Raw genomic sequence first — 19,252 nt, forward strand, 5'->3', positions numbered from 1 at the left:
TTATAGGGCCTCTGCCCCTTCCCTCTTCAGTCCTGACGAAGGGTTCTGGCCTGAAACGTTGACTGATCATTTCCACGGATGCTGTTCAACCTGCTGAGTTCCTCCAGCGTGTTGTGAGGGGGAAAGGGTGATTTCCATCCCCTCAAGACAGTCATCCCCAGCATCAGAGACTGGTGTATGGCTGTAGGGAAGCATAAAGTGGATTGCGAACAGCCAAAGGTGGCGAGACCAGCTTCCAAGGGGAAGGATCTTTTATAGGCCTTTGAGTACCAGTCAAATATTTTGGACCAAAATCCAGTCAGTGCAGGGCAAAATCAAAAGGTGTGTGACAATGTGCCCTCCGTCCCCTGACATCCATCACACATTGGTGAGACAGAAGGGTAAATCCTGTGCAACCTGAGTTTAGAATAGTGAGGACAGTGGACAACTTTAAAGTGGATCATTTGGTGTCTGCTGTTAACAGACCGAGCCTGTACCATAGACAAACTCTAGTCCCAGGCAGCTTCAGATAGTTCAATGTCCAACTCTTCTCTCCAGGCCTCCCTCATCTTCACAGAGGAGGCTATAGTACAACCTTCAAACAAACATACAAACTTAGAAAAGAGATGCCTGGAGTCAGGAGGGTTCTTTAAGATATCAAAAATATATATGCTTCCCTGGAAGGATTTCAAAATTACAAATCTTGGATTGGACGTAGTGTCTAATTTGTAAGTAAAGAAAAAAGTGCGAATGAGGCAGCTCAAATTCCTCTTTCAGCAGACTAAATGTTGCAAACTGTCCTTCTATTTACAGGTCTTTGATATAAACTAGCCTCTTTCCCCTCCAAGTATGGTAGGTTTTGTCTGACCATGAGGGTAGAAACGACTGATTGAAACAGATTGGTGTTTGTACAGAGGTCTCTGGTAGATTCAGAACACTCCTAATCTGATTTAGAATTCTGACGGAGTTTTTCAAAACGAAACTTAGACTTCTTGAAGTCCCAGGTTTTTCTAATTTAGAGAACAGCATGGCTGGCAAGGAGGAGATGACAACAGAGTTAGACTCCATATATAGCCACAAGGGAGCCCCAGGGGCTAGGTTATCCGGAGCCCCCTGTTGCCAGAATATTAAAACCCTAGCATTGACAGCCCAGTAACAGTGTCTAAATACAGGTAATCCCAGCCCTCCTTCAGACTTGGGCTTTTGCAAATGAATTTTTGAAATCCCGTGGTTCTTGTAATTCCAGATGTAAGGCAAAATTATGGAGTCCAACTCTTTAAAGAAGGCTGATGAAAGAAAAATGGGGAGATTTTGATAAAGATAGAGAAACCTAGGAAGGGAAACCATTTTAATTGAATTTATACGACCAATCATGGACAGAGGTAGGGTTTTCCAACTTTCTGTGTTCTGTTTAAGTTTTGAGGTAAACTCCATGAAGTTCAATTTAAATATTAATTTAGGATCTTTGGGTATTGCCAAGCCAAGTAAAGTGGTCTTTAACTACTTTAAACGGGAGTTTGATAGGTTCTTGATTAGTAAGGGTGTGTAAGGTTATGGGGAGAAGATAGGAGATTGCAGTTGAGAGAGATAATAAATCAGCCATGATGGAATGGCAGATCAGACTCAATGGGCCTACTGGCCTAATTCTGTTCCTATGTCTCATGGTCTTATAGTATAGTGTTCCTAAATCTATATTTCCCCCAAGCAGTCCAAATGATCATGTCCTCCATGTATGTTAGTTCAGTTCTAATTTTTATGACTGCATGCTGCAATGCCCAAATCAGAAATGAGCAGGAAGTTGCCTGTGAGCTCATCTAGCCTGCACTCTGCACTGAAATCATCATCAAGTGAGGTTAGCAACACAAACATCTGACTCTGTATCCACTCCTTTTGCCTCACAGTTGGGATGGCGGGGGTAAGAAATGGAAGGATTGCTGATCTCAATTGAAAAGGCAAGTGCATGCAGGAGGTTTAATGGTTCTTTATTCTACTTTACCATTTTGTCTTGCAGATCCAGGATTTTAAAGTAAATGTTCGTTCGTTATGTGCCGTGTCATATGACATGGGCGACCATGATCTTTCCATGACCATGATTGTTCTTAACAAATTTTTCTACAGAAGTGGGTTGCCATTGCCTTCTTCTTGGCAGTGCCTTTACATGATAGGTGACCCCAGCCATTACCAATACTCTACAGGGATTGTCTGCCTGGTATCAATGGTTGCATAACCAGGATCTGTGATATGCACCAGCTGCTCGTATGATATAGTCATAGTCATACTTTATGACCATCCACAACCTACTCCCATGGCTTTACATGACCCAGATCAAGGGGCTAAGCAGATGCTACATCTTGTTCAAGGGTGATCTTCAGGCTAGCAGTGGAAGGACACCTCACACCTCCTTTGGTAGAGATGTATCCCGCCATCCTAGAGTAAATATCCTATTTTATAATTAACTAAAGTTTGTTAAGATGGATGGCATAGTAGCATAATGGTTGGTACAACGCTCTACAGTACCAGCAACCTGGGTTCAATTCCCGGCAATGCCTGTAAGAAGTTTGTACATTCTCCCCGTGATTGCGTGGGTTTCCTCCGGGTGCTCCAGTTTCCTCCCACAGTCCAAAAACATGCCAGTTAGTTGGTTAATTGGTCTTTGTAAATTGTCCCGTGATTAGATTATGGTTAAATCAGAGGTTGTTGGGTGGCGCGTCTTGAAGGGTCGGAAGGACCTACTCTACGCTGTATCTCAATAAAGTAATAAAAATAAACTTATACCTGCTCAAAGACAGACACGTATAAATTGTTTAAGGTCCTTGACAACAGCACATTGAACAAAGGTTATATAGAAGGATGTCACCCAAAGGGCCCACTCTGCTCGCATGTGGCATTGCCTTGTGGGGTCACTGGGGCAACGTGGTTTAATGGGTATCTAAAACTGTAGAACTGAACTGACACAGCCGTGGTCTGCAGCCAGCCGGCTCCCAAACTCCACAATAGGTCAATGGCTAATGCAATCTCAATGGCTCTTCACACAGCCTTAGACCACCTGGACAACCCAAACACCTACATCAGGATGCTGTTCATCGACTATAGCTCAGCACTTAACTCCATCATCTCCATCATTCCCACAATCCTGATTGAGAAGTTACAGAACCCGGGCCTCTGTACCCCTGTCTGCAATCGGATCCTCGACTTCCTAACTGTAAGTTCACAATCTGTGTGGATTGGTGATAATATCTCCTCCTCGCTGACGATCAACACTGGTGCACCTCAGGGGTGTGTGCTTAGCCCACTGCTCTACTCAACTAGTGGAGTAATAACCTGGAACTCAACGTCAGCCAGACGAAAGAGCTGATTGTGGGCTTCGGGAAGGATAAGATGAAGGAACACACATCAATCCTCATACAGAGATCAGACGTGGAGAGAGTGAGCATTTTCAAGTTCCTGTACGTCAAGATCTCTGAAGAGTTAACTTGGTCCTAACATATTGATGCAGTTATAAGTAAGGCAAGACAGCGACTATATTTCATTAGGAGTTTGAAGAGATTTGGTATGTCAACAAATAGACTCAAAAACTTCTATAGATGTACAGTGGAGAGCATTCTGACAGGCTGCATCACTGTCTGGTATGGGGGTGGGGGGCTACTGCACAGGACTGAAAGAAGCTGCAGAGGGTTGTAAATCTAGTCAGCTCCATCATGGGTACTGGCCTACAAAGTATCCAGGATATCTTCAAGAAGTGGTGACTGAGAAAGGTAGCATCCATCATTAAGGACCTCCAGCACCCAGGGCATGCCCTTTTCTCGCTGTTACCATCAGATAGGAGGTATAGAAGCCTGAAGGCACACATTCAGCGATTCAGGAACAGCTTCTTCCCCTCTGCCATCCAATTCCTAAATGGACATTGAACCCTTGGACGCTAACTCACTTTTAAAATATGTATTATTTCTGCTTTTTGCATGATTTTTAATCTTTTCAATATAAGTATACTGTAATTGATTGATGTATTTATTTATTATTAGCTTTTTTTGTTCTATATTATGTATTGCATTGAACTGCAGCTGCTAAGTTAACAAATTTCACGGCACATGCCAGTGATAATAAACCTGATTCTGATTCTGATTGATTGATTGAGATACAGTGTGGAGTAGGTCCTCTAACCCCTAATTTAACCCTAGCCTACAACTACAATGACCCATTAACCTACTAACTGCTATATCTTTGGACTGTGGGAGGAAACCAGAGCACCCAGAGGAGATCCATTCAGTCACAGGAAGAATGTACAAACTCTGTACAGACAGTGGTGGGAATTGACCATAAAGGTTCTGAATAATTTATGTTTAATTTACATTTTACTTCTGAATGTTGCTTATCTGATGATATGTGTATGTGATGTTGCTGCAAGCTGGTTTTTCATTGCACCTGTACATACATGACTTGTGTGTTATGAACAACATAACATAGAGTCATGCTAACATATCGATATAGCTACAAAGAAGGCATGACAGTGACTACATTTCATTAGGATATTGAGGAGATTTGGTAACTCTCACAAATGTACCATGGAAAGCATTCTAACTGGTTGCATCAGCGTCTGGTACTGGGTGGGGAACTGTACAGGATCAAAATAAGCTGCAGTAAGTGTTTAACTCAGTCAGTTCCATCATGGTCACTACCCTCCCCAGCATCCAGGACATCCTTAAGGAGTGATGCCTCGTAAAAGTGGCAGCCATCATTAAGGACTCAAATCATTCAGAACAGGCCGTCTTCTCATTGCTTTCATCAGGGAGGAAGTACGGAATTGTGAAGACACACACTCAGTGATTCAGGAACAGTTTCTTCCCCTCTGTCATCAGATTTCTGAATGGACATTGAACCCATGAACACTACCTCAGTATTTTTTCTCTTTTTTGCACAACTTATTTAATTTACTTAAAAAATGTTTCTTACTGTAATTCACAATTTTTATTATTATGTATTGCAACGTACTACTGCCATATTACAATAAATTTCACGACATACGCTGGTGATATTAAACCTCTGACAATAAATAAAGACAAAATTACAGTGTAAATACCACTATCACAAATGCAGGGTAGTACAATTATTATTAATGAAAGAACGCAGAAGTAGGGAAAGTGAACAAAATTAATTACCTCATATGTGCTGATGATATTTAATCTGTAGAAGAGGGGGATGTAGATCAGACAAGTGATTGTCATTGTAAGAAGGCAGGCCACTGAAAACATCACAACCATTATTCCATACAGGTAAACTTCTGCAGGGCCTCCAATCACTGTAATAGCAATCAGAAATGCGTATTCAGTAATTGAATAGAAACAACTGCCAAGGTAAGAGTGGAAATGAAATGAACTGTCCCAAGTTTAAAAATAAAACTAGTAGAAAATGAAGGCACACCGTCTGCTCCAATGGCATTGGCCAAACCAATAAATTCTTTTTGATACATTATGTACTTATGATTATTTGTGAATGGTTATCAACTAGGACAGGTGCTTATCCTTGTTCTGAATTCAAATATTTAAAGTGGAATCAAGGATCATGACAAGAAAACACAAAGTAGCCTCCTTCAGCTAAAAAAAAATCCCTCCCCACTTCTGGCCTCTCATCTCTTCTCACCTGCCTATCACCTCCCCCTGGGCCCTTCCTCTTTCCCTTTCGCTTATGCTCTACTCTCCTCTATCAGGTCCCTTCCTCTCCAGCCCTTTACCTTTCCTACCCACCTGGTTTCACCTTTCACCTTCGAGCTATCCTCCTCCCCCTCCCTCACTTTTTTATTCTGGTGCATCCCTCCCCCCCACCCACTTTCCAGCCCTGAAGAAGGGTCTCAGCATGTAATGTCAACTGTTTACTCTTTTCCGTAGGTACTGCTTGACCTGCTGAGTTCCTCCAGCATTTTGTGTGTTTTGACGAGGAAACTGCAATTTTTTTTGTGTTTATTCATAGGATGAGGACATTTCTGGCAATTCTGGCATTGATTGAACTGCAGGGATGGTTAAGATTCAACCCATTGGATGGTGTGAATCACATGGGTAAAGGTGACAGATTTCTGATCCCGAAGGGCATTTTTTCATGTTATCACCATGTACAATATTTGGTTTTGTGTTCCATTATTAAACTCACTCATTTCATTTTTGGAAGTGTTCACCTTAACAAGGGCTTGCTTTCTTTTTGACACAACATTTTGTATCTCACATCTTTTAGAAACATTATTGCTATCTGATATATTTCTAGTATTTTCTTTTAAGTTGGAAAAAGATCAGTACCTATGCTGTGCGTCTAACCTTCAGAGGTGCTTTGGGATGTCGGTCAGATGAAAAGTTGGGCAGAGTGGTGGCAGATGGAATTTAATCAAATAAATGTAAGGTAACGCTCTTCGGGAGATCAAATCCTGGTAGGATACATAGAGTAAATGGCAAGGGTCTTAGGAGAGATGTTGGGGTGAATAGTTCCCTGAAAGTGGCAACATTGGTGGATACTTTAGTGGAAAAAGCATTTGATATGCTCGCCTTCATGGCTGAGCCACTGAGCCTAAGAGTTGGAAGGAGAGGGGTGGTGTCACGTTGCAGTTGTGCAAAACGTTGATTAAACCACACTTAGAATATTGTGTATAGTTCCAGTTGCTACAGTACAGGAAGCATATAGCAGGAATGGAGAGTGCAGAAGAGATTCGCAGGACTGTCGCCTGGTATGGACGGCTGGAGTTATAAGGAGGGATTGGATGAACTGGGTTTATTCTCACTGGAGCACAGGAGGTTGAGAGGTGACTTTATAAGTTTGTTTGTTATATGCCATGTCAAATGACATGGGCAATCATGGTTTTTCCATGACCATGATTGTTTTTGGCAAATGTTTCTACAGGAGCGGTTTACAATTGCTTTCTTCTGGGCAGTGTCTTTACAAGATGGGTGACCCCAGCCATTATCAACAGAGACTGTCTGCCTGGTGTTGGTGGTCACATAACCAGGACTTGCGATGTGTACCTGCTTCTCATATGACCATCAACATCCCCCCATGGCTTCACGTGACCCTGATCAGATGGAGAGGGCAGATAAACAGGTGCTACACCTTGCCCATGGGTGACCTTCAGGCTAGTGGAGGGAAGGAGAGCCTTACACCTCCTTTGGTAGAGACACCCCACCACCTTATAAGGGTTTATTAAGTTATGAGTGGTGTGGACTCATTTATGAGGGTTATGAGGGTTGAGAATCAGAATTGTTTCCCAGCGTAGTGGAGTCTAGAACTAGAGGGCACATTTTTAAGTTGAAGAGGGTGAAATTTAAAGGAGATTGGAGGGGTAAGCTTTTTGCATAGACAGTAGTGAATATCTGGAATGAGCTGCCAGAGGAAGTGTTGGAGGAGGCAGAAACAACAATGTTGTTTAACCTGGCATTTGGACAGGTACTTGGATCAGAAAGGTGTAGGGGAAAAGAGTCCTAATGTAGGCAAATAGAACCAGCGTAGACAGTCATTATGGTCGCCATTGACAAGGTGAACTGTAAGGGCCCATTTCAGTATTATATGTTTTTGTGACTCTACGTCAGAGATGTTACCTATCCTGTTGAATATCTGTAGCATTTTCAGCTTTCATTAAATATTTATTTATTTAAGATGTTGCAAAAGATTTGTAGCTCAGGTTGAGGAGGTTGTTGTTGAGTGGCTCGCCGAGCTGGCTTGTTAGCTTGCAGACATTTCGTTACCCAGCTAGGCAACATCATCAATGCAGCTTCCAATGACATGTTGGTGATCTACATCGTTCATCTTTTATGTGCCCTGGATTAGCCTGTTTGTGTGTGTGTGGGTATATGTGCCATTTCTATTGGTTACTGATTATGTAATCCACAATTGGTTTGTAGAAATCCGATTAGGCGATAATTGTTGTCCGGGTTAATCAGATTTTAACAAACCAATCGCGGATTACATAATTAGTAACCAATACAAATTACACATATACCCACACACACACACACAAATGGACTTATCACAGGACACATAAAAGACAAACAATGTAGATCACCAAGATTTCATTGGAAGTTACACTGATGATGTTGCCTAGCTGGGTAACGAAACATCTGCAAGCTAACAAGCCAGCTCGGCGAGCCACTCAACAACAACATTTATTTATTTATTTATTTACTGAGATACAGCACAAATTAGGCCCTTCTGGCCCTTCAAGCTGCACCGCCCAGAAACCTCCAATTTACCCCTAGCCTAATCCTGGGACAATTTAAAATGACTAATTAACTTATGAACCAGCACGTCTTTGGACTATGGGTGGAAACCCACGTGATCACAGGGAGAACATACAAAGTCTTTACAAACAGTGGCAGGAAAATATCTATTTCATAAACATAAAAACCTTAAATAGAACAGAGATCCTGTAAATGAACTATGAAGATTAGCATCATTGCTACCTGTGCAAACAGGTTGCCATTTTAAGAAAAGAATAAGGAGGCAAGTCTCACACACAAAATGCTAGAGGAACTCAGCAGATCATGCAGCATCTGTGGAAAAGAGTACAGTCAATGTTTCGGGCCGAGACCCTTCTTCAGGACTGCTGAAGGGTCTTGGCCCGAAACGTCAATTGTACTCTTTTCCATAGATGCTGCCTGGTCTGCTGTGTTCCTCCAGCATTTTGTGTGTGTTGCTCAGGATTTTCTCTTGCTTGTGAAAGCAGGCAAACCTGCTGATTTGGATGGATTCATTTAAATGAGCAACACAAATTCCTCATTTTATCTTTAACATAGTCATTAACACCACATTGTGATATGCTAATTATCTATAGGATGAAAATCTAGACAATCTAGAAGTAGAAAATCTAGAAGTAGGCCATTCGGCCCATCGAGTCTGCTCCGCCATTTTTATCATAAGCTGATCCATTTTCTCCTATTTAGTCCACTCCCCCGCCTTCTCACCATAACCTTTGATGCCCTGGCTACACAGATACCTATCAATCTCTGCCTTAAATACACCCAATGACTTGGCCTCCACTGCTGCCCGTGGCAACAAATTCCATAGATTCACCACCCTCTGACTAAAAAAATTTCTTCGCATTTCTGTTCTGAAAGGGCGCCCTTCAATCCTGAAGTCATGCCCTCTCGTACTAGACTCCCCCATCATGGGAAACAACTTTGCCACATCCACTCTGTCCATGCCTTTTAACATTCGAAATGTTTCTATGAGGTCTCCCCTCATTCTTCTAAACTCCAAGGAATACAGTCCAAGAGCGGACAAACGTTCCTTATATGTTAACCCTCTCATTCCCGGAATCATTCTAGTGAATCTTCTCTGTACCCTCTCCAATGTCAGCACATCCTTTCTTAAATAAGGAGACCAAAACTGCCCACAGTACTCCATGTGAGGTCTCATCAGCGCCTTATAGAGCCTCAACATCACATCCCTGCTCCTATACTCTATTCCTCTAGAAATGAATGTCAACATTGCATTCGCCTTCTTCACTACTGACTCAACCTGGAGGTTAACTTTAAGGGTATCCTGTAGGAGGACTCCCAAGTCCCGTTGCATCTCAGAACTTTGAATTCTTTCCCCATTTAAATAATAGTCTGCCCGTTTATTTTTTCTGCCAAAGTGCATAACCATACACTTTCCAACATTGTACTTCATTTCCCACTTCTCTGCCCATTCTTCCAATCTATCCAAGTCTCTCTGCAGACTCTCCGTTTCCTCAGCACTACCAGCCCCTCCACCTATCTTCGTATCGTCAGCAAACTTAGCCACAAAGCCATCTATTCCATAATCTAAATCGTTGATGTACAATGTAAAAAGAAGCGGCCCCAACACTGATCCCTGCGGAACACCACTGGTAACCGGCAGCCAACCAGAATAGGATCCCTTTATTCCCACTCTCTGTTTCCTGCCAATCAGCCAATGCTCTATCCACGTATGTAACTTTCCTGTAATTCCATGGGCTCTTATCTTGTTAAGTAGCCTCATGTGTGGCACCTTGTCAAAGGCCTTCTGAAAATCCAAATATACAACATCCACTACATCTCCCTTGTCTAGCCTACTGGTAATTTCCTCAAAAAATTGTAATAGGTTTGTCAGGCAGGATTTTTCTTTAAGGAATCCATGCTGAGTTCTGCCTATCTTGTCATATGCCTCCAGGTACTCTGTAACCTCATCCTTGACAATCGACTCCAACAACTTCCCAACTACGGATGTCAAGCTAACAGGTCTATAATTTCCTTTTTGCTTCCTTGCCCCCTTCTTAAATAGTGGAGTGACATTTGCAATCTTCCAGTCCTCCGGAACCATGCCAGAATCTATCGACTTTTGAAAGATCATCGCTAATGCCTCCGCAATCTCCATAGCTACTTCCTTCAGAACACGAGGGTGCATTCCATCTGATCCAGGAGATTTATCTACCTTTAGCCTATTCAGCTTCCTGAGTACTTTCTCTGTCGTAATTGTGACTGCGCACACTTCTCTTCCCTGCCACCCTTGAGTGTCCGGTATACTGCTGACTTCCTCAGTGGAGACTAATGCAAAATACTTGTTCAGTTCCTCTGCCATCTCCTCATCTCCCATTACAATTTCTCCAGCATCATTTTCTATCGGTCCTATATCTACTCTCACCTGTCTTTCACTCTTTATATACTTGAAAAAGCTTTTAGTATCCTCTTCGATATTATTTGCTAGCTTCCTTTCATAGTTAATCTTTTCTCTCTTAATGACCTTCTTGGTTTCCTTTTGTAAGGTTTTAAAAACTTCCCAATCCTCTCTCTTCCCACTAATTTTTGCTTCCTTGTATGCCCTCTCTTTTGCTTTAACTTTGGCTTTGACTTCTCTTGTCAACCACCGTTGCATCCTTTTTCCACTCGAAAATTTCTTCTTTTTTGGAATATACTTGTCTTGCACATTCCTCATTTCTCGCATAAACTCCAGCCACCGCTGCTCTGCTGTCTTTCCCGCCAGTGTCTCTTTCCAGTCAACTTTTGCCAGTTCCTCTCTCATGCCACTGTAATTTCCTTTACTCCACTGAAATACCGACACATCAGATTTCGGCTTCTCTTTTTCTAAATTCACAGTGAACTCAATCATGTTATGATCACTGCCTCCTAAGGGTTCCTTCACCTCAATCTCTCCAATCACCTCCGGTTCATTACACAATACCCAATCCAGTACAGCCGATCCCCTAGTAGGCTCAACAACAAGCTGTTCTAAAAAGCCATCTCGCAGACATTCTACAAATTCTCTCTCTTGAGATCCAGTGCTGACCTGATTTTCCCAATAAATCTAATAAAATTGTTTAAAAAAAGGATGTTAATACTCTTTTCTTCCCCCTGTTAATGGACTGTACGTATATAGTTTGCTGAGCTCCATCCCCAGATCTTCAGTCCATTAATTATAAACTGAAGGAACTTTTAGTCTATTTTCTAATACTCTTGTGCAAATGCTGTTAATTCTTCATCCATCTGCTGGAGGTGGATAGTAATACATTATGTATTATTCATACTCCTCCCGTGGAGGGTCAGACACCCTGAGCCAATAGACCGGTCCTGGACTTAATTTCCATCTGGCATAGTTTTGCATTTTGTTGTTTGATTGTTGGGGTTTTTTGTATTGCTATATTTACGCTCTATTCTTGGTTGGTGCGGCTGTAACGAAACCAAATTTCCCTCGGGATTAATAAAGTATATCTATCTATCTATCTATACACTAAGATTTTAAAATATCATAAACATTTTCTCTCAATAGCATTGCTGCTGTTAATCATTTGGGAAAGCTGAATATAATTAATCCAAGTCGATATGAAAGATAAATCATGTTTGACAGCTTTGCACAAATTCTTTGAGGATCTGACAGGGAGAACTGATAGAGCGGAATGTGCAGATGGAGTGTTCAATAGGGACATATAATGTCAGAGAAATGTATACAATATACATTCTGAAATGCTTTTTCTTCACAAACATCTGCGAAAGCAGAGAAGTGCCCCTAAGAATGCATGACAGTTAAACATTAGAACCCCAAATCCCACCACAGCTCCCCCCACCCGTGCACAAGTAGCAAAATGGCAACATCCTCGCCCCCCCCCCCACCACTAGCAAAACAGTATCGGCACTCTTCACCGAGCACTCAAGCCTGTAGCAAAGCATTAATAAAGACACAGACTTGCAGTACCTCAAAGTCTAGTCGTTCAACCAGTAATTCAACATATCACAAGCTCTCTCTCCCCCTGATAAGGGTAAAAGAAGTGTCCTGGTTTCACAGCAAGAGGGGAGACATAATAAACAACTCACTGATATATAATGTTAAAGGTTTGTTGCGTTGCTTTTTCCGAGCTCTGCACTCAGAGAGTCGGCCCCTGGGCTCAGGTCTCTGGACACACAGCCCATGGCAGCTAACCCACTGCTCCAAATGTTCTACGTTCTCCCGCGACGTCTCAGTCAGGAGCACCAGCCTTGAATCAGCCCGTCTCCAGGGCCACTAAATCCAGCACCCTGAAGGTGTGCTAGTTTTCTGGGTTGTGTCCTTGGGATATCAAAAAGCGGCTAGTTGTGAGGCCCTGAGAGCGGGTCCCGTTCCCGCAAAGAACAGAGTGTACTTAGATTTCCAAAAGGTATTTGATAAATTGCCAGACAAGAGGGTGGTCCACAAATTAAAAGCCCATGGTATCACAGGAAGTGTTTTAGAATGGACTGACAACTGGCTGTCTCATAGAAAACAGTATTGGAATAGATAGATCCTTTTCAGACTGACAGGAGTTTAAAAATAGGGAAGTTTTGTTGCAATTGCACAGGGTGCTGGTAAGGTCTCACCTGGAGTACTGTTTTGTTCCCTTAACTAAAAAGTATCGTAACATTGGAGGCAGTCTAAAGGAGATTCACCAGACTAATTGCTGAAGTGAGAAATCTGCCCTACCAAGAGCAAATAGTTTGGTTACAATCAAGAGAAAATCTGCAGATGCTGGAAATCCAAGCAACACACACAGAATGCTGGAGGAACTCAGCAGGCCAGGTAGTATCTATGAAAAAGAGTAAATAGTTGACATTTTGGGTCAAAACCCTTCATCAGGACTGGAGAAAAAAGATGAGAAGTCAGAGTAAGAAAGTGGAGGGGGAGAGGAAGAAATACAAGGTAGTAAGGTGATAGGTGAAATGGAAAGGGGGAGGGGTGAAGTAAAGAGCTGGAAAGTCGATTGGTGAAAGAGATTAAGGGCTAGAGAAGGGTGAATCTGAGAGGAGAGGACAGAAGGCCATGGAAGAAAGGGAAGGAGGTGGAGCACCAGAGGGGGATGGTGGGCAGGTAAGGTGAGAGAGGGAAATGGGAATGGGGAATGGTGAAGGGGGATGGAAATTTGAGAAATCGATGGAAGTTCGAGAAATCGATGTTCACGCCAAAAGGTTGGAGGTTACCCAGACAGAATATAAGGTTTTGCTCCTCCAGCCTGAGTGTGGCCTCATCATGGCAGTAGAGGAGGTCATGGACTGGCATGTCGGAATGGGAATGGGAAGTATTCCTTCATCAGGACTAACTGAAAGAAGAGATAGTAAGAGATTTGAAAGTGGGAGGGGGAGGGGGAGATCCGAAATGATAGGAGAAGACAAGAGGGGGAAGGGATGGAGCTAAGAGCTGGAAAGTTGATTGGCAAAAGGGATATGAGAGGATCAGGGGACGGACGGGAGGCCTAGGGAGAAAGAAAGGGGGAGGGGGGAAGCCAGAGGATGGGCATGGAGTATAGTGCCTCACATGAGGCTGCTTATCAAGATAAAATCCTATGGTGTTACAGGCGAGATACTGGCATGGCTGACAAGGCAGGAGGCAGCGAGTGGGAATAAAAGGGGCCTTTTCTGGTTGACTGCCAGTGACTAATGGTGTTCCTCAGAGGTCAGTATTGGGACCACTACTTTTCACATTGTTTGTCAATTATTTAGATAGTGAAATTGATTGCTTTGTGGCAAAGTTTGCAGATGATATGAAGATAGGTGGACGGGTAGGTAGAGCTGAGGAAGCAATATGATTGCAGCAGGACAGACAAATTGGAAGAATGGGCAAAAAAGTGGCAGATTGTTGGTCTATTGTTGGGAAATGTATGATAATGCATTTTGGTAAAAGGAACAATAGTGGAGATTATTATCTAAATGGGAAGAAAATTCAAACATCAGAGGTGCAAAAGGACTTAGAAGTCCTTGTGCAAGTCTCCCAGAAGGTTAATTCACAGGTTGAGTCTGTGGTAAAGAAGGCAAATGCAATGTTGGCATTTATTTCAAGGGGAATAGAATATAAAAACAAGAAGATAATGCTGAAGCTCTATAAGACACATCTTTGGGCCCCTTATCTCAAGAAGGATATATTGTCATTGGGGAGAGTACAGAGGAGGTTCATGAGGATTATTCTGGGAATGAAAGGGTTAACATATGAGGAGCGTTTGGCAGTTTTGGGCCTGTACTCACTGGAATTTAGAAAAATGGGGGGCGTTCTCATTGTAACCTACTGAATGTTGAAAGCACTAGATAAGGTGGATGTGGAGAGTATGGTTCCTCTGGTGGGGGTACCCAGAAGTGGAGGGCACAGCCTCAAAATTGAGGGGGGACCTTTTAGAACTGAAGTAAGGAGTTTTTTTTTTTAGCCAAAGAGTGGTGAATTTGTGGAATACTCTGCCACAGGCTGAAGTGGAGACTAAGTCCATGGGTATATTTAAAGCGGAAGTTGATAGGCTCCTGACTGGTCAGAGCATCAAAGGATATGGTGAGAGGGCAGTTGTATGGGGTTGAATGGGACCCGGGATCAGTCATGATGAAATGGTGGAGTGGACTCGATGGGCTGAATGGCCTAATTCTGCTCCTATGACTTATGGTCTAAGAGGCATTGAGACCAGTATAGATCATATTAAACGCAAACAACAGGAATTCTGCAGATGCTGGAAATTCAAGCAACACACATCAAAGTTGCTGGTGAACGCAGCAGGCCAGGCAGCATCTCTAGGAAGAGGTGCAGTCGACGTCCTGACGAAGGGTCTCGGCCTGAAACGTCGACTGCACCTCTTCCTAGAGATGCTGCCTGGCCTGCTGCGTTCACCAGCAACTTTGATGTGTGTTGCTAGATCATATTAAATCAAGGGTTACCAAACTTTCTTATGTCATGGACCAATACCATTAAGCAAGGGTCCATGGACCCCAGGTTGGGAACTCTCTAATAAATGGAGCAGGTTTGAAGGGCATAATTGCCTATTCCTCATATTTTCTTGTACCCTTGAGCACATTTGAAGTAAATAATAAGCTATTTCTGAGATCATATGACAGTTCAATTTCCAAACTAATAAAGGATTTGGATACATAGGCTGACTTCAGCTTGGTGAGTTACATATCAACTTAGCAACTTTTGACCTGGTTTATATAGTTACTTTCTTCATGGAATGAAACTCACTTACCGGTAATAGCAGACAAAAAACTGGCAGCCAGTGAAAGAGCAACTGGGAAAGCAGAAATTTGTCTGTGGGGAGAAATGATAACTGCTTATTTTCCTGTAAAATTCCATTTCTATACATTACCTACATATCTTCCTGAAAGTGCTGACTCTTGCACAGACACTTGGGTTCTCTTCTATATCCTCTATATATCCTATTTCTCTTTTACAAATTTAACAAATGCCAGAGTCAGAATGTTGTGAATCCAAACCCCCACACCAGAGACTTCAGCACCAAAGTCCAGTGGACTCTCCAGCTCAGTTTTGCAATGATGTGTGCAGCAATATCAGATATGCAAACTTTTGGATGAGATGCTAAAACAGACCCCTTCTGTCTTCTGATAAAAGTCCCTAAACGGTACCTTAATAGAGTCCAGGAGGCATTCCTGGCCAATATCAACCCCTCAAAAAACATCATTGTAATCTCATATCATCACATTGTTATTTGTGGGAACCCGCTGTGCCTACCTTGGTGGTTAGCCTACATTACAGCATGCCAGTTCGATAGTATTCTTTTTCTTGTAGCAAGGGTTCCCAACCTTTTTTATGCCATGGCGACTCACCATTAACAAAAGGGTCCGTGGCTGGGAACCCCCACAAGCATTTTGGAATGATTCATAGAAGTTACTACATCAAGACATGCTTTATCTTATAAGAACCAATCATTTCCTCTAATATCATCAGCCAACTTTTTATGTCTCCTTTTCAGAACTTGTTGGTTGAGGAAATTATGCATTACCCATTGATGTTGGCCACACAGCCTAAGTTGTCCAATCTTATCAAAACCTTGTATCTGTACAAATACATTAAATAAATAAATGCAAATAAATTATATTATTACTAACAATTTTGATATTGATGCTATATTTTATGTAATCATATAGATTTACATAACCATATAGATTTGAAACAACCTGCCTTTTGTTGTTCACTCACCGACTTCCTAGCAAGAAATCTTCTGTAGTTAATTTCTTTGCCCTTTTATTTTCATAAGCAAAATAAATGCCAATTATAGTAGATACAAGTAGCATAGAGGCAAATACTACATAGTCCCAAGCTTGTAGAGCACTTTTCTCAGACATTGCTGCTTCTCCTGCTGAGGTAAAATTCCAATAGAACTGGACAGAGTAAAATCAGGTTAAAAGTCCAAGGAACCACATGACCTGCTGGTCACTTCCTACACACAAGTATGGTTGGTTGTCACAAAGCAATTGTGGCACAACAATGCAACTGTGTGGACCTTAAAGAAATCACTTGAATACAGTCAAATAATATATTTTTTTGTTTAAATTGGTTGAAAGATGGGAGAAAAATAAAGGAATAAGTAGGACATTTTCAGATAGCGGTGAGTGGGGAGTGCACAGATCAGTCCATGGGCCCCGTTATTCACAGTGATTTGAATGATCTAACATTTCTAAGTTTACTTACAATACTAAATGTTGTTGCAGGAAAGCAGCATCCATCATTAGGAACACCTACCATCCAGATCACGCTCTCTTCTCACTCATCAGGAAGAAGGAACAGGAGCTCCAGGACTCACACCATCAGGTTCAGGAAAAGTTATTACCCCTCAACCATCAGGCTCTTGAATCAAAGGGGATAACTTCACTTGACCCAGCATTGAAATCTTTCCACAACCTACGGACTCTCTTTCAAGGAATTTCTATCTCATGTTCTTGATTTTTATAACCTATTTATATACTATTAGAATTTCTTTCCTTTAGTATTTGCACAGTTAGTTGTCTTCTGCACTCTGGTTGAACACCCTAGTTGGCGCAGTCTTGCATTGATTTTGCTATGGTTATTATTCAATAGATTTATTGAGTATGCCTGCAAGAAAATGTATCTCAGGGTTGTATATGGTGACATATATGTATTTTGATAATAAATTTGCTTTGAACTTTGAGGAATCGTGAGGATGATACCAAGTGATTTCAAGGTGATTTAGGTAAGCTAAATCAGTGGAAAATACACAGCAGATGCAATATAATGCGGATAGGTGTTAAGTTATTCACTTTAGTAAAAGGGAGAAAAGGAAGGGGGAGTGTTATTTAAATAGTGATACTTCGGGAAATTTACTGCAGAAAGGGGCCTCAGTGTTCTAGTACACCAATTATGTAAAACTGAGATGCCCAGTGCCATTCACAGTTGATCTACAGTGCTGTGTATATAGCCAGGGAGCCTAAGACTTTTGCACAGTACCGTAGTAATATCATGTATTGCACTGTACTGCTGCCACAAAAAAAAACAAATTTCATGATATATGTGAGTGATGACAACCTTGATTCTGATAAGGGTCTCTATTGTGGACTGAGAGTGGGAGGGGGCAGAGAGAGGGGAATCCTGGTTGGGATCCTTGACTTACTGACTGGAAGACCACAATCTGTGCAAACTGGTGGTAATATCTCCTCCTCACTGATGATTAACACTGGCGCACCTCAGGGATGTGTGCTTAGCCCACTTAGTTTGTTGCCTTTTACACACTGGCTGAGAGCGGTCTTCTATTGATTCTGTTGTGTTTCTTGTATTCTGTGAATGCCTGCAAGAAAATGAATCTCAGAGTTGTATATGTTGATAACAAAAATAAATTCACTTGAACTTCGAATCATTTGCAACTAACTGGGGTGAGAAGAAAGTTGAGATTATGATCAGATTAGCCATAATTTTATTAAATGGCAGAGCAGTGTTATAGGGTTGAGTGGTCTGTTTCCTCTCCTAATTCATATGTCTGTACGTAATCACCAAATTGATGATCCATTCAAGTTATCCTTGGCAAAGCAGAAGCCAAACTTTAATTAAATAGATGTACTCCACATGATACAAAGGAACAGTGAGAGCGCTGGAAAGGCTATAGAAACAGACGACATTCCAGCCAAATTATTAAAGTACTTATAAAGTAACACTAACATCTCCTGCAATCCATAAAATTGATCAACTATGTCTTTTCTACCAAAATATCAAAAAGTAAGAAAGAATCTAATCTGGCTAATTATTGACCCATTGGTTTACTCACCATCATCAATAATTTCCAGCTCATCAAAACACAGGGTATTACAACTCCAGCTCTTTAATGCATTGCCTGACTGTGTAATAACTGAAATTATACATTCGCACCTTGCATGTTCCAGGCAATAAACTTGCCAACAGGTGAGAGTACAATCAACAATTCCTGATTTTCATTCCCATCAGCAAGTCCATCACTATCAATATCTCAGACTAGACATATTAGTATTGTGGTTACATGAGTGGATGGCTACATGAAGCTAGTACGTGGTGCTACTGAAGGTGGGCAACAGCTTACTGGTGGTTCATAAAGCTTGCTTTTATTGTTTGCCCAATTTGTGTTTTTTTTTCTCTGTGCATTGAGTGTTGGTCTTTTTTTTAAATTGGGTTCTTTCGGTTTTCTTATTTTGTGACTGCTTGTAAGTAGCTGAATCTCAGGATTGTATAATTTATACGTACTTTGATAATAAATGTACTTTGAACTTTGGAAGTGAATTCACCTCCAGAGTACTCAAAGATTTTCCACCAACATAAAGTCAAAAGTTCAATAGAATACTCTCAATTTTCTGAAACAATACTAGGCAGATTAGAGCCCATCACTTGATTCCCCACCATTGACGACATCTTCAAAAGTTGATTCCTCAAGAAAGCAGTATCCATCATTAAGTATCTCCGTCGTCCAGGACATGTCCTCTTCTCTCTGCTACTATCATGGAGGGGGTATAGGAGACTGAGGATACACACTCAACACTTCAGAAATAGCTTCTTCCCCTCTGCTATTAGATTTCCAAATGTACATTGAAGCCATGTACTTTGTTCTCTTTCT

The 19,252-nt window shown here is 41.7% G+C and overlaps 1 protein-coding gene across 1 annotated transcript in view; it reads right to left on the reverse strand.

Annotated features, from left to right (window-relative positions):
• The window catches only part of LOC134336424 (sodium-coupled monocarboxylate transporter 1-like), a 61,568-nt gene extending 44,607 nt beyond the window's left edge, over positions 1 to 16,961 (reverse strand). Inside the window, exons 1-3 of the mRNA XM_063030643.1 lie at positions 16,360 to 16,961; positions 15,389 to 15,450; positions 5,136 to 5,275 (exon numbers count right to left, since the gene is read on the reverse strand). Of these exons, the coding sequence (XP_062886713.1) occupies positions 5,136 to 5,275; positions 15,389 to 15,450; positions 16,360 to 16,505 (348 nt within the window). The 5' untranslated portion in view covers positions 16,506 to 16,961. The remainder of the gene's footprint in view (positions 1 to 5,135; positions 5,276 to 15,388; positions 15,451 to 16,359) is intronic.
• Positions 16,962 to 19,252: the final 2,291 nt, after the last annotated feature.

Source organism: Mobula hypostoma, chromosome 22, assembly GCF_963921235.1.
Source record: "Mobula hypostoma chromosome 22, sMobHyp1.1, whole genome shotgun sequence".
NCBI classification, from domain to species: domain Eukaryota; kingdom Metazoa; phylum Chordata; class Chondrichthyes; order Myliobatiformes; family Myliobatidae; genus Mobula; species Mobula hypostoma.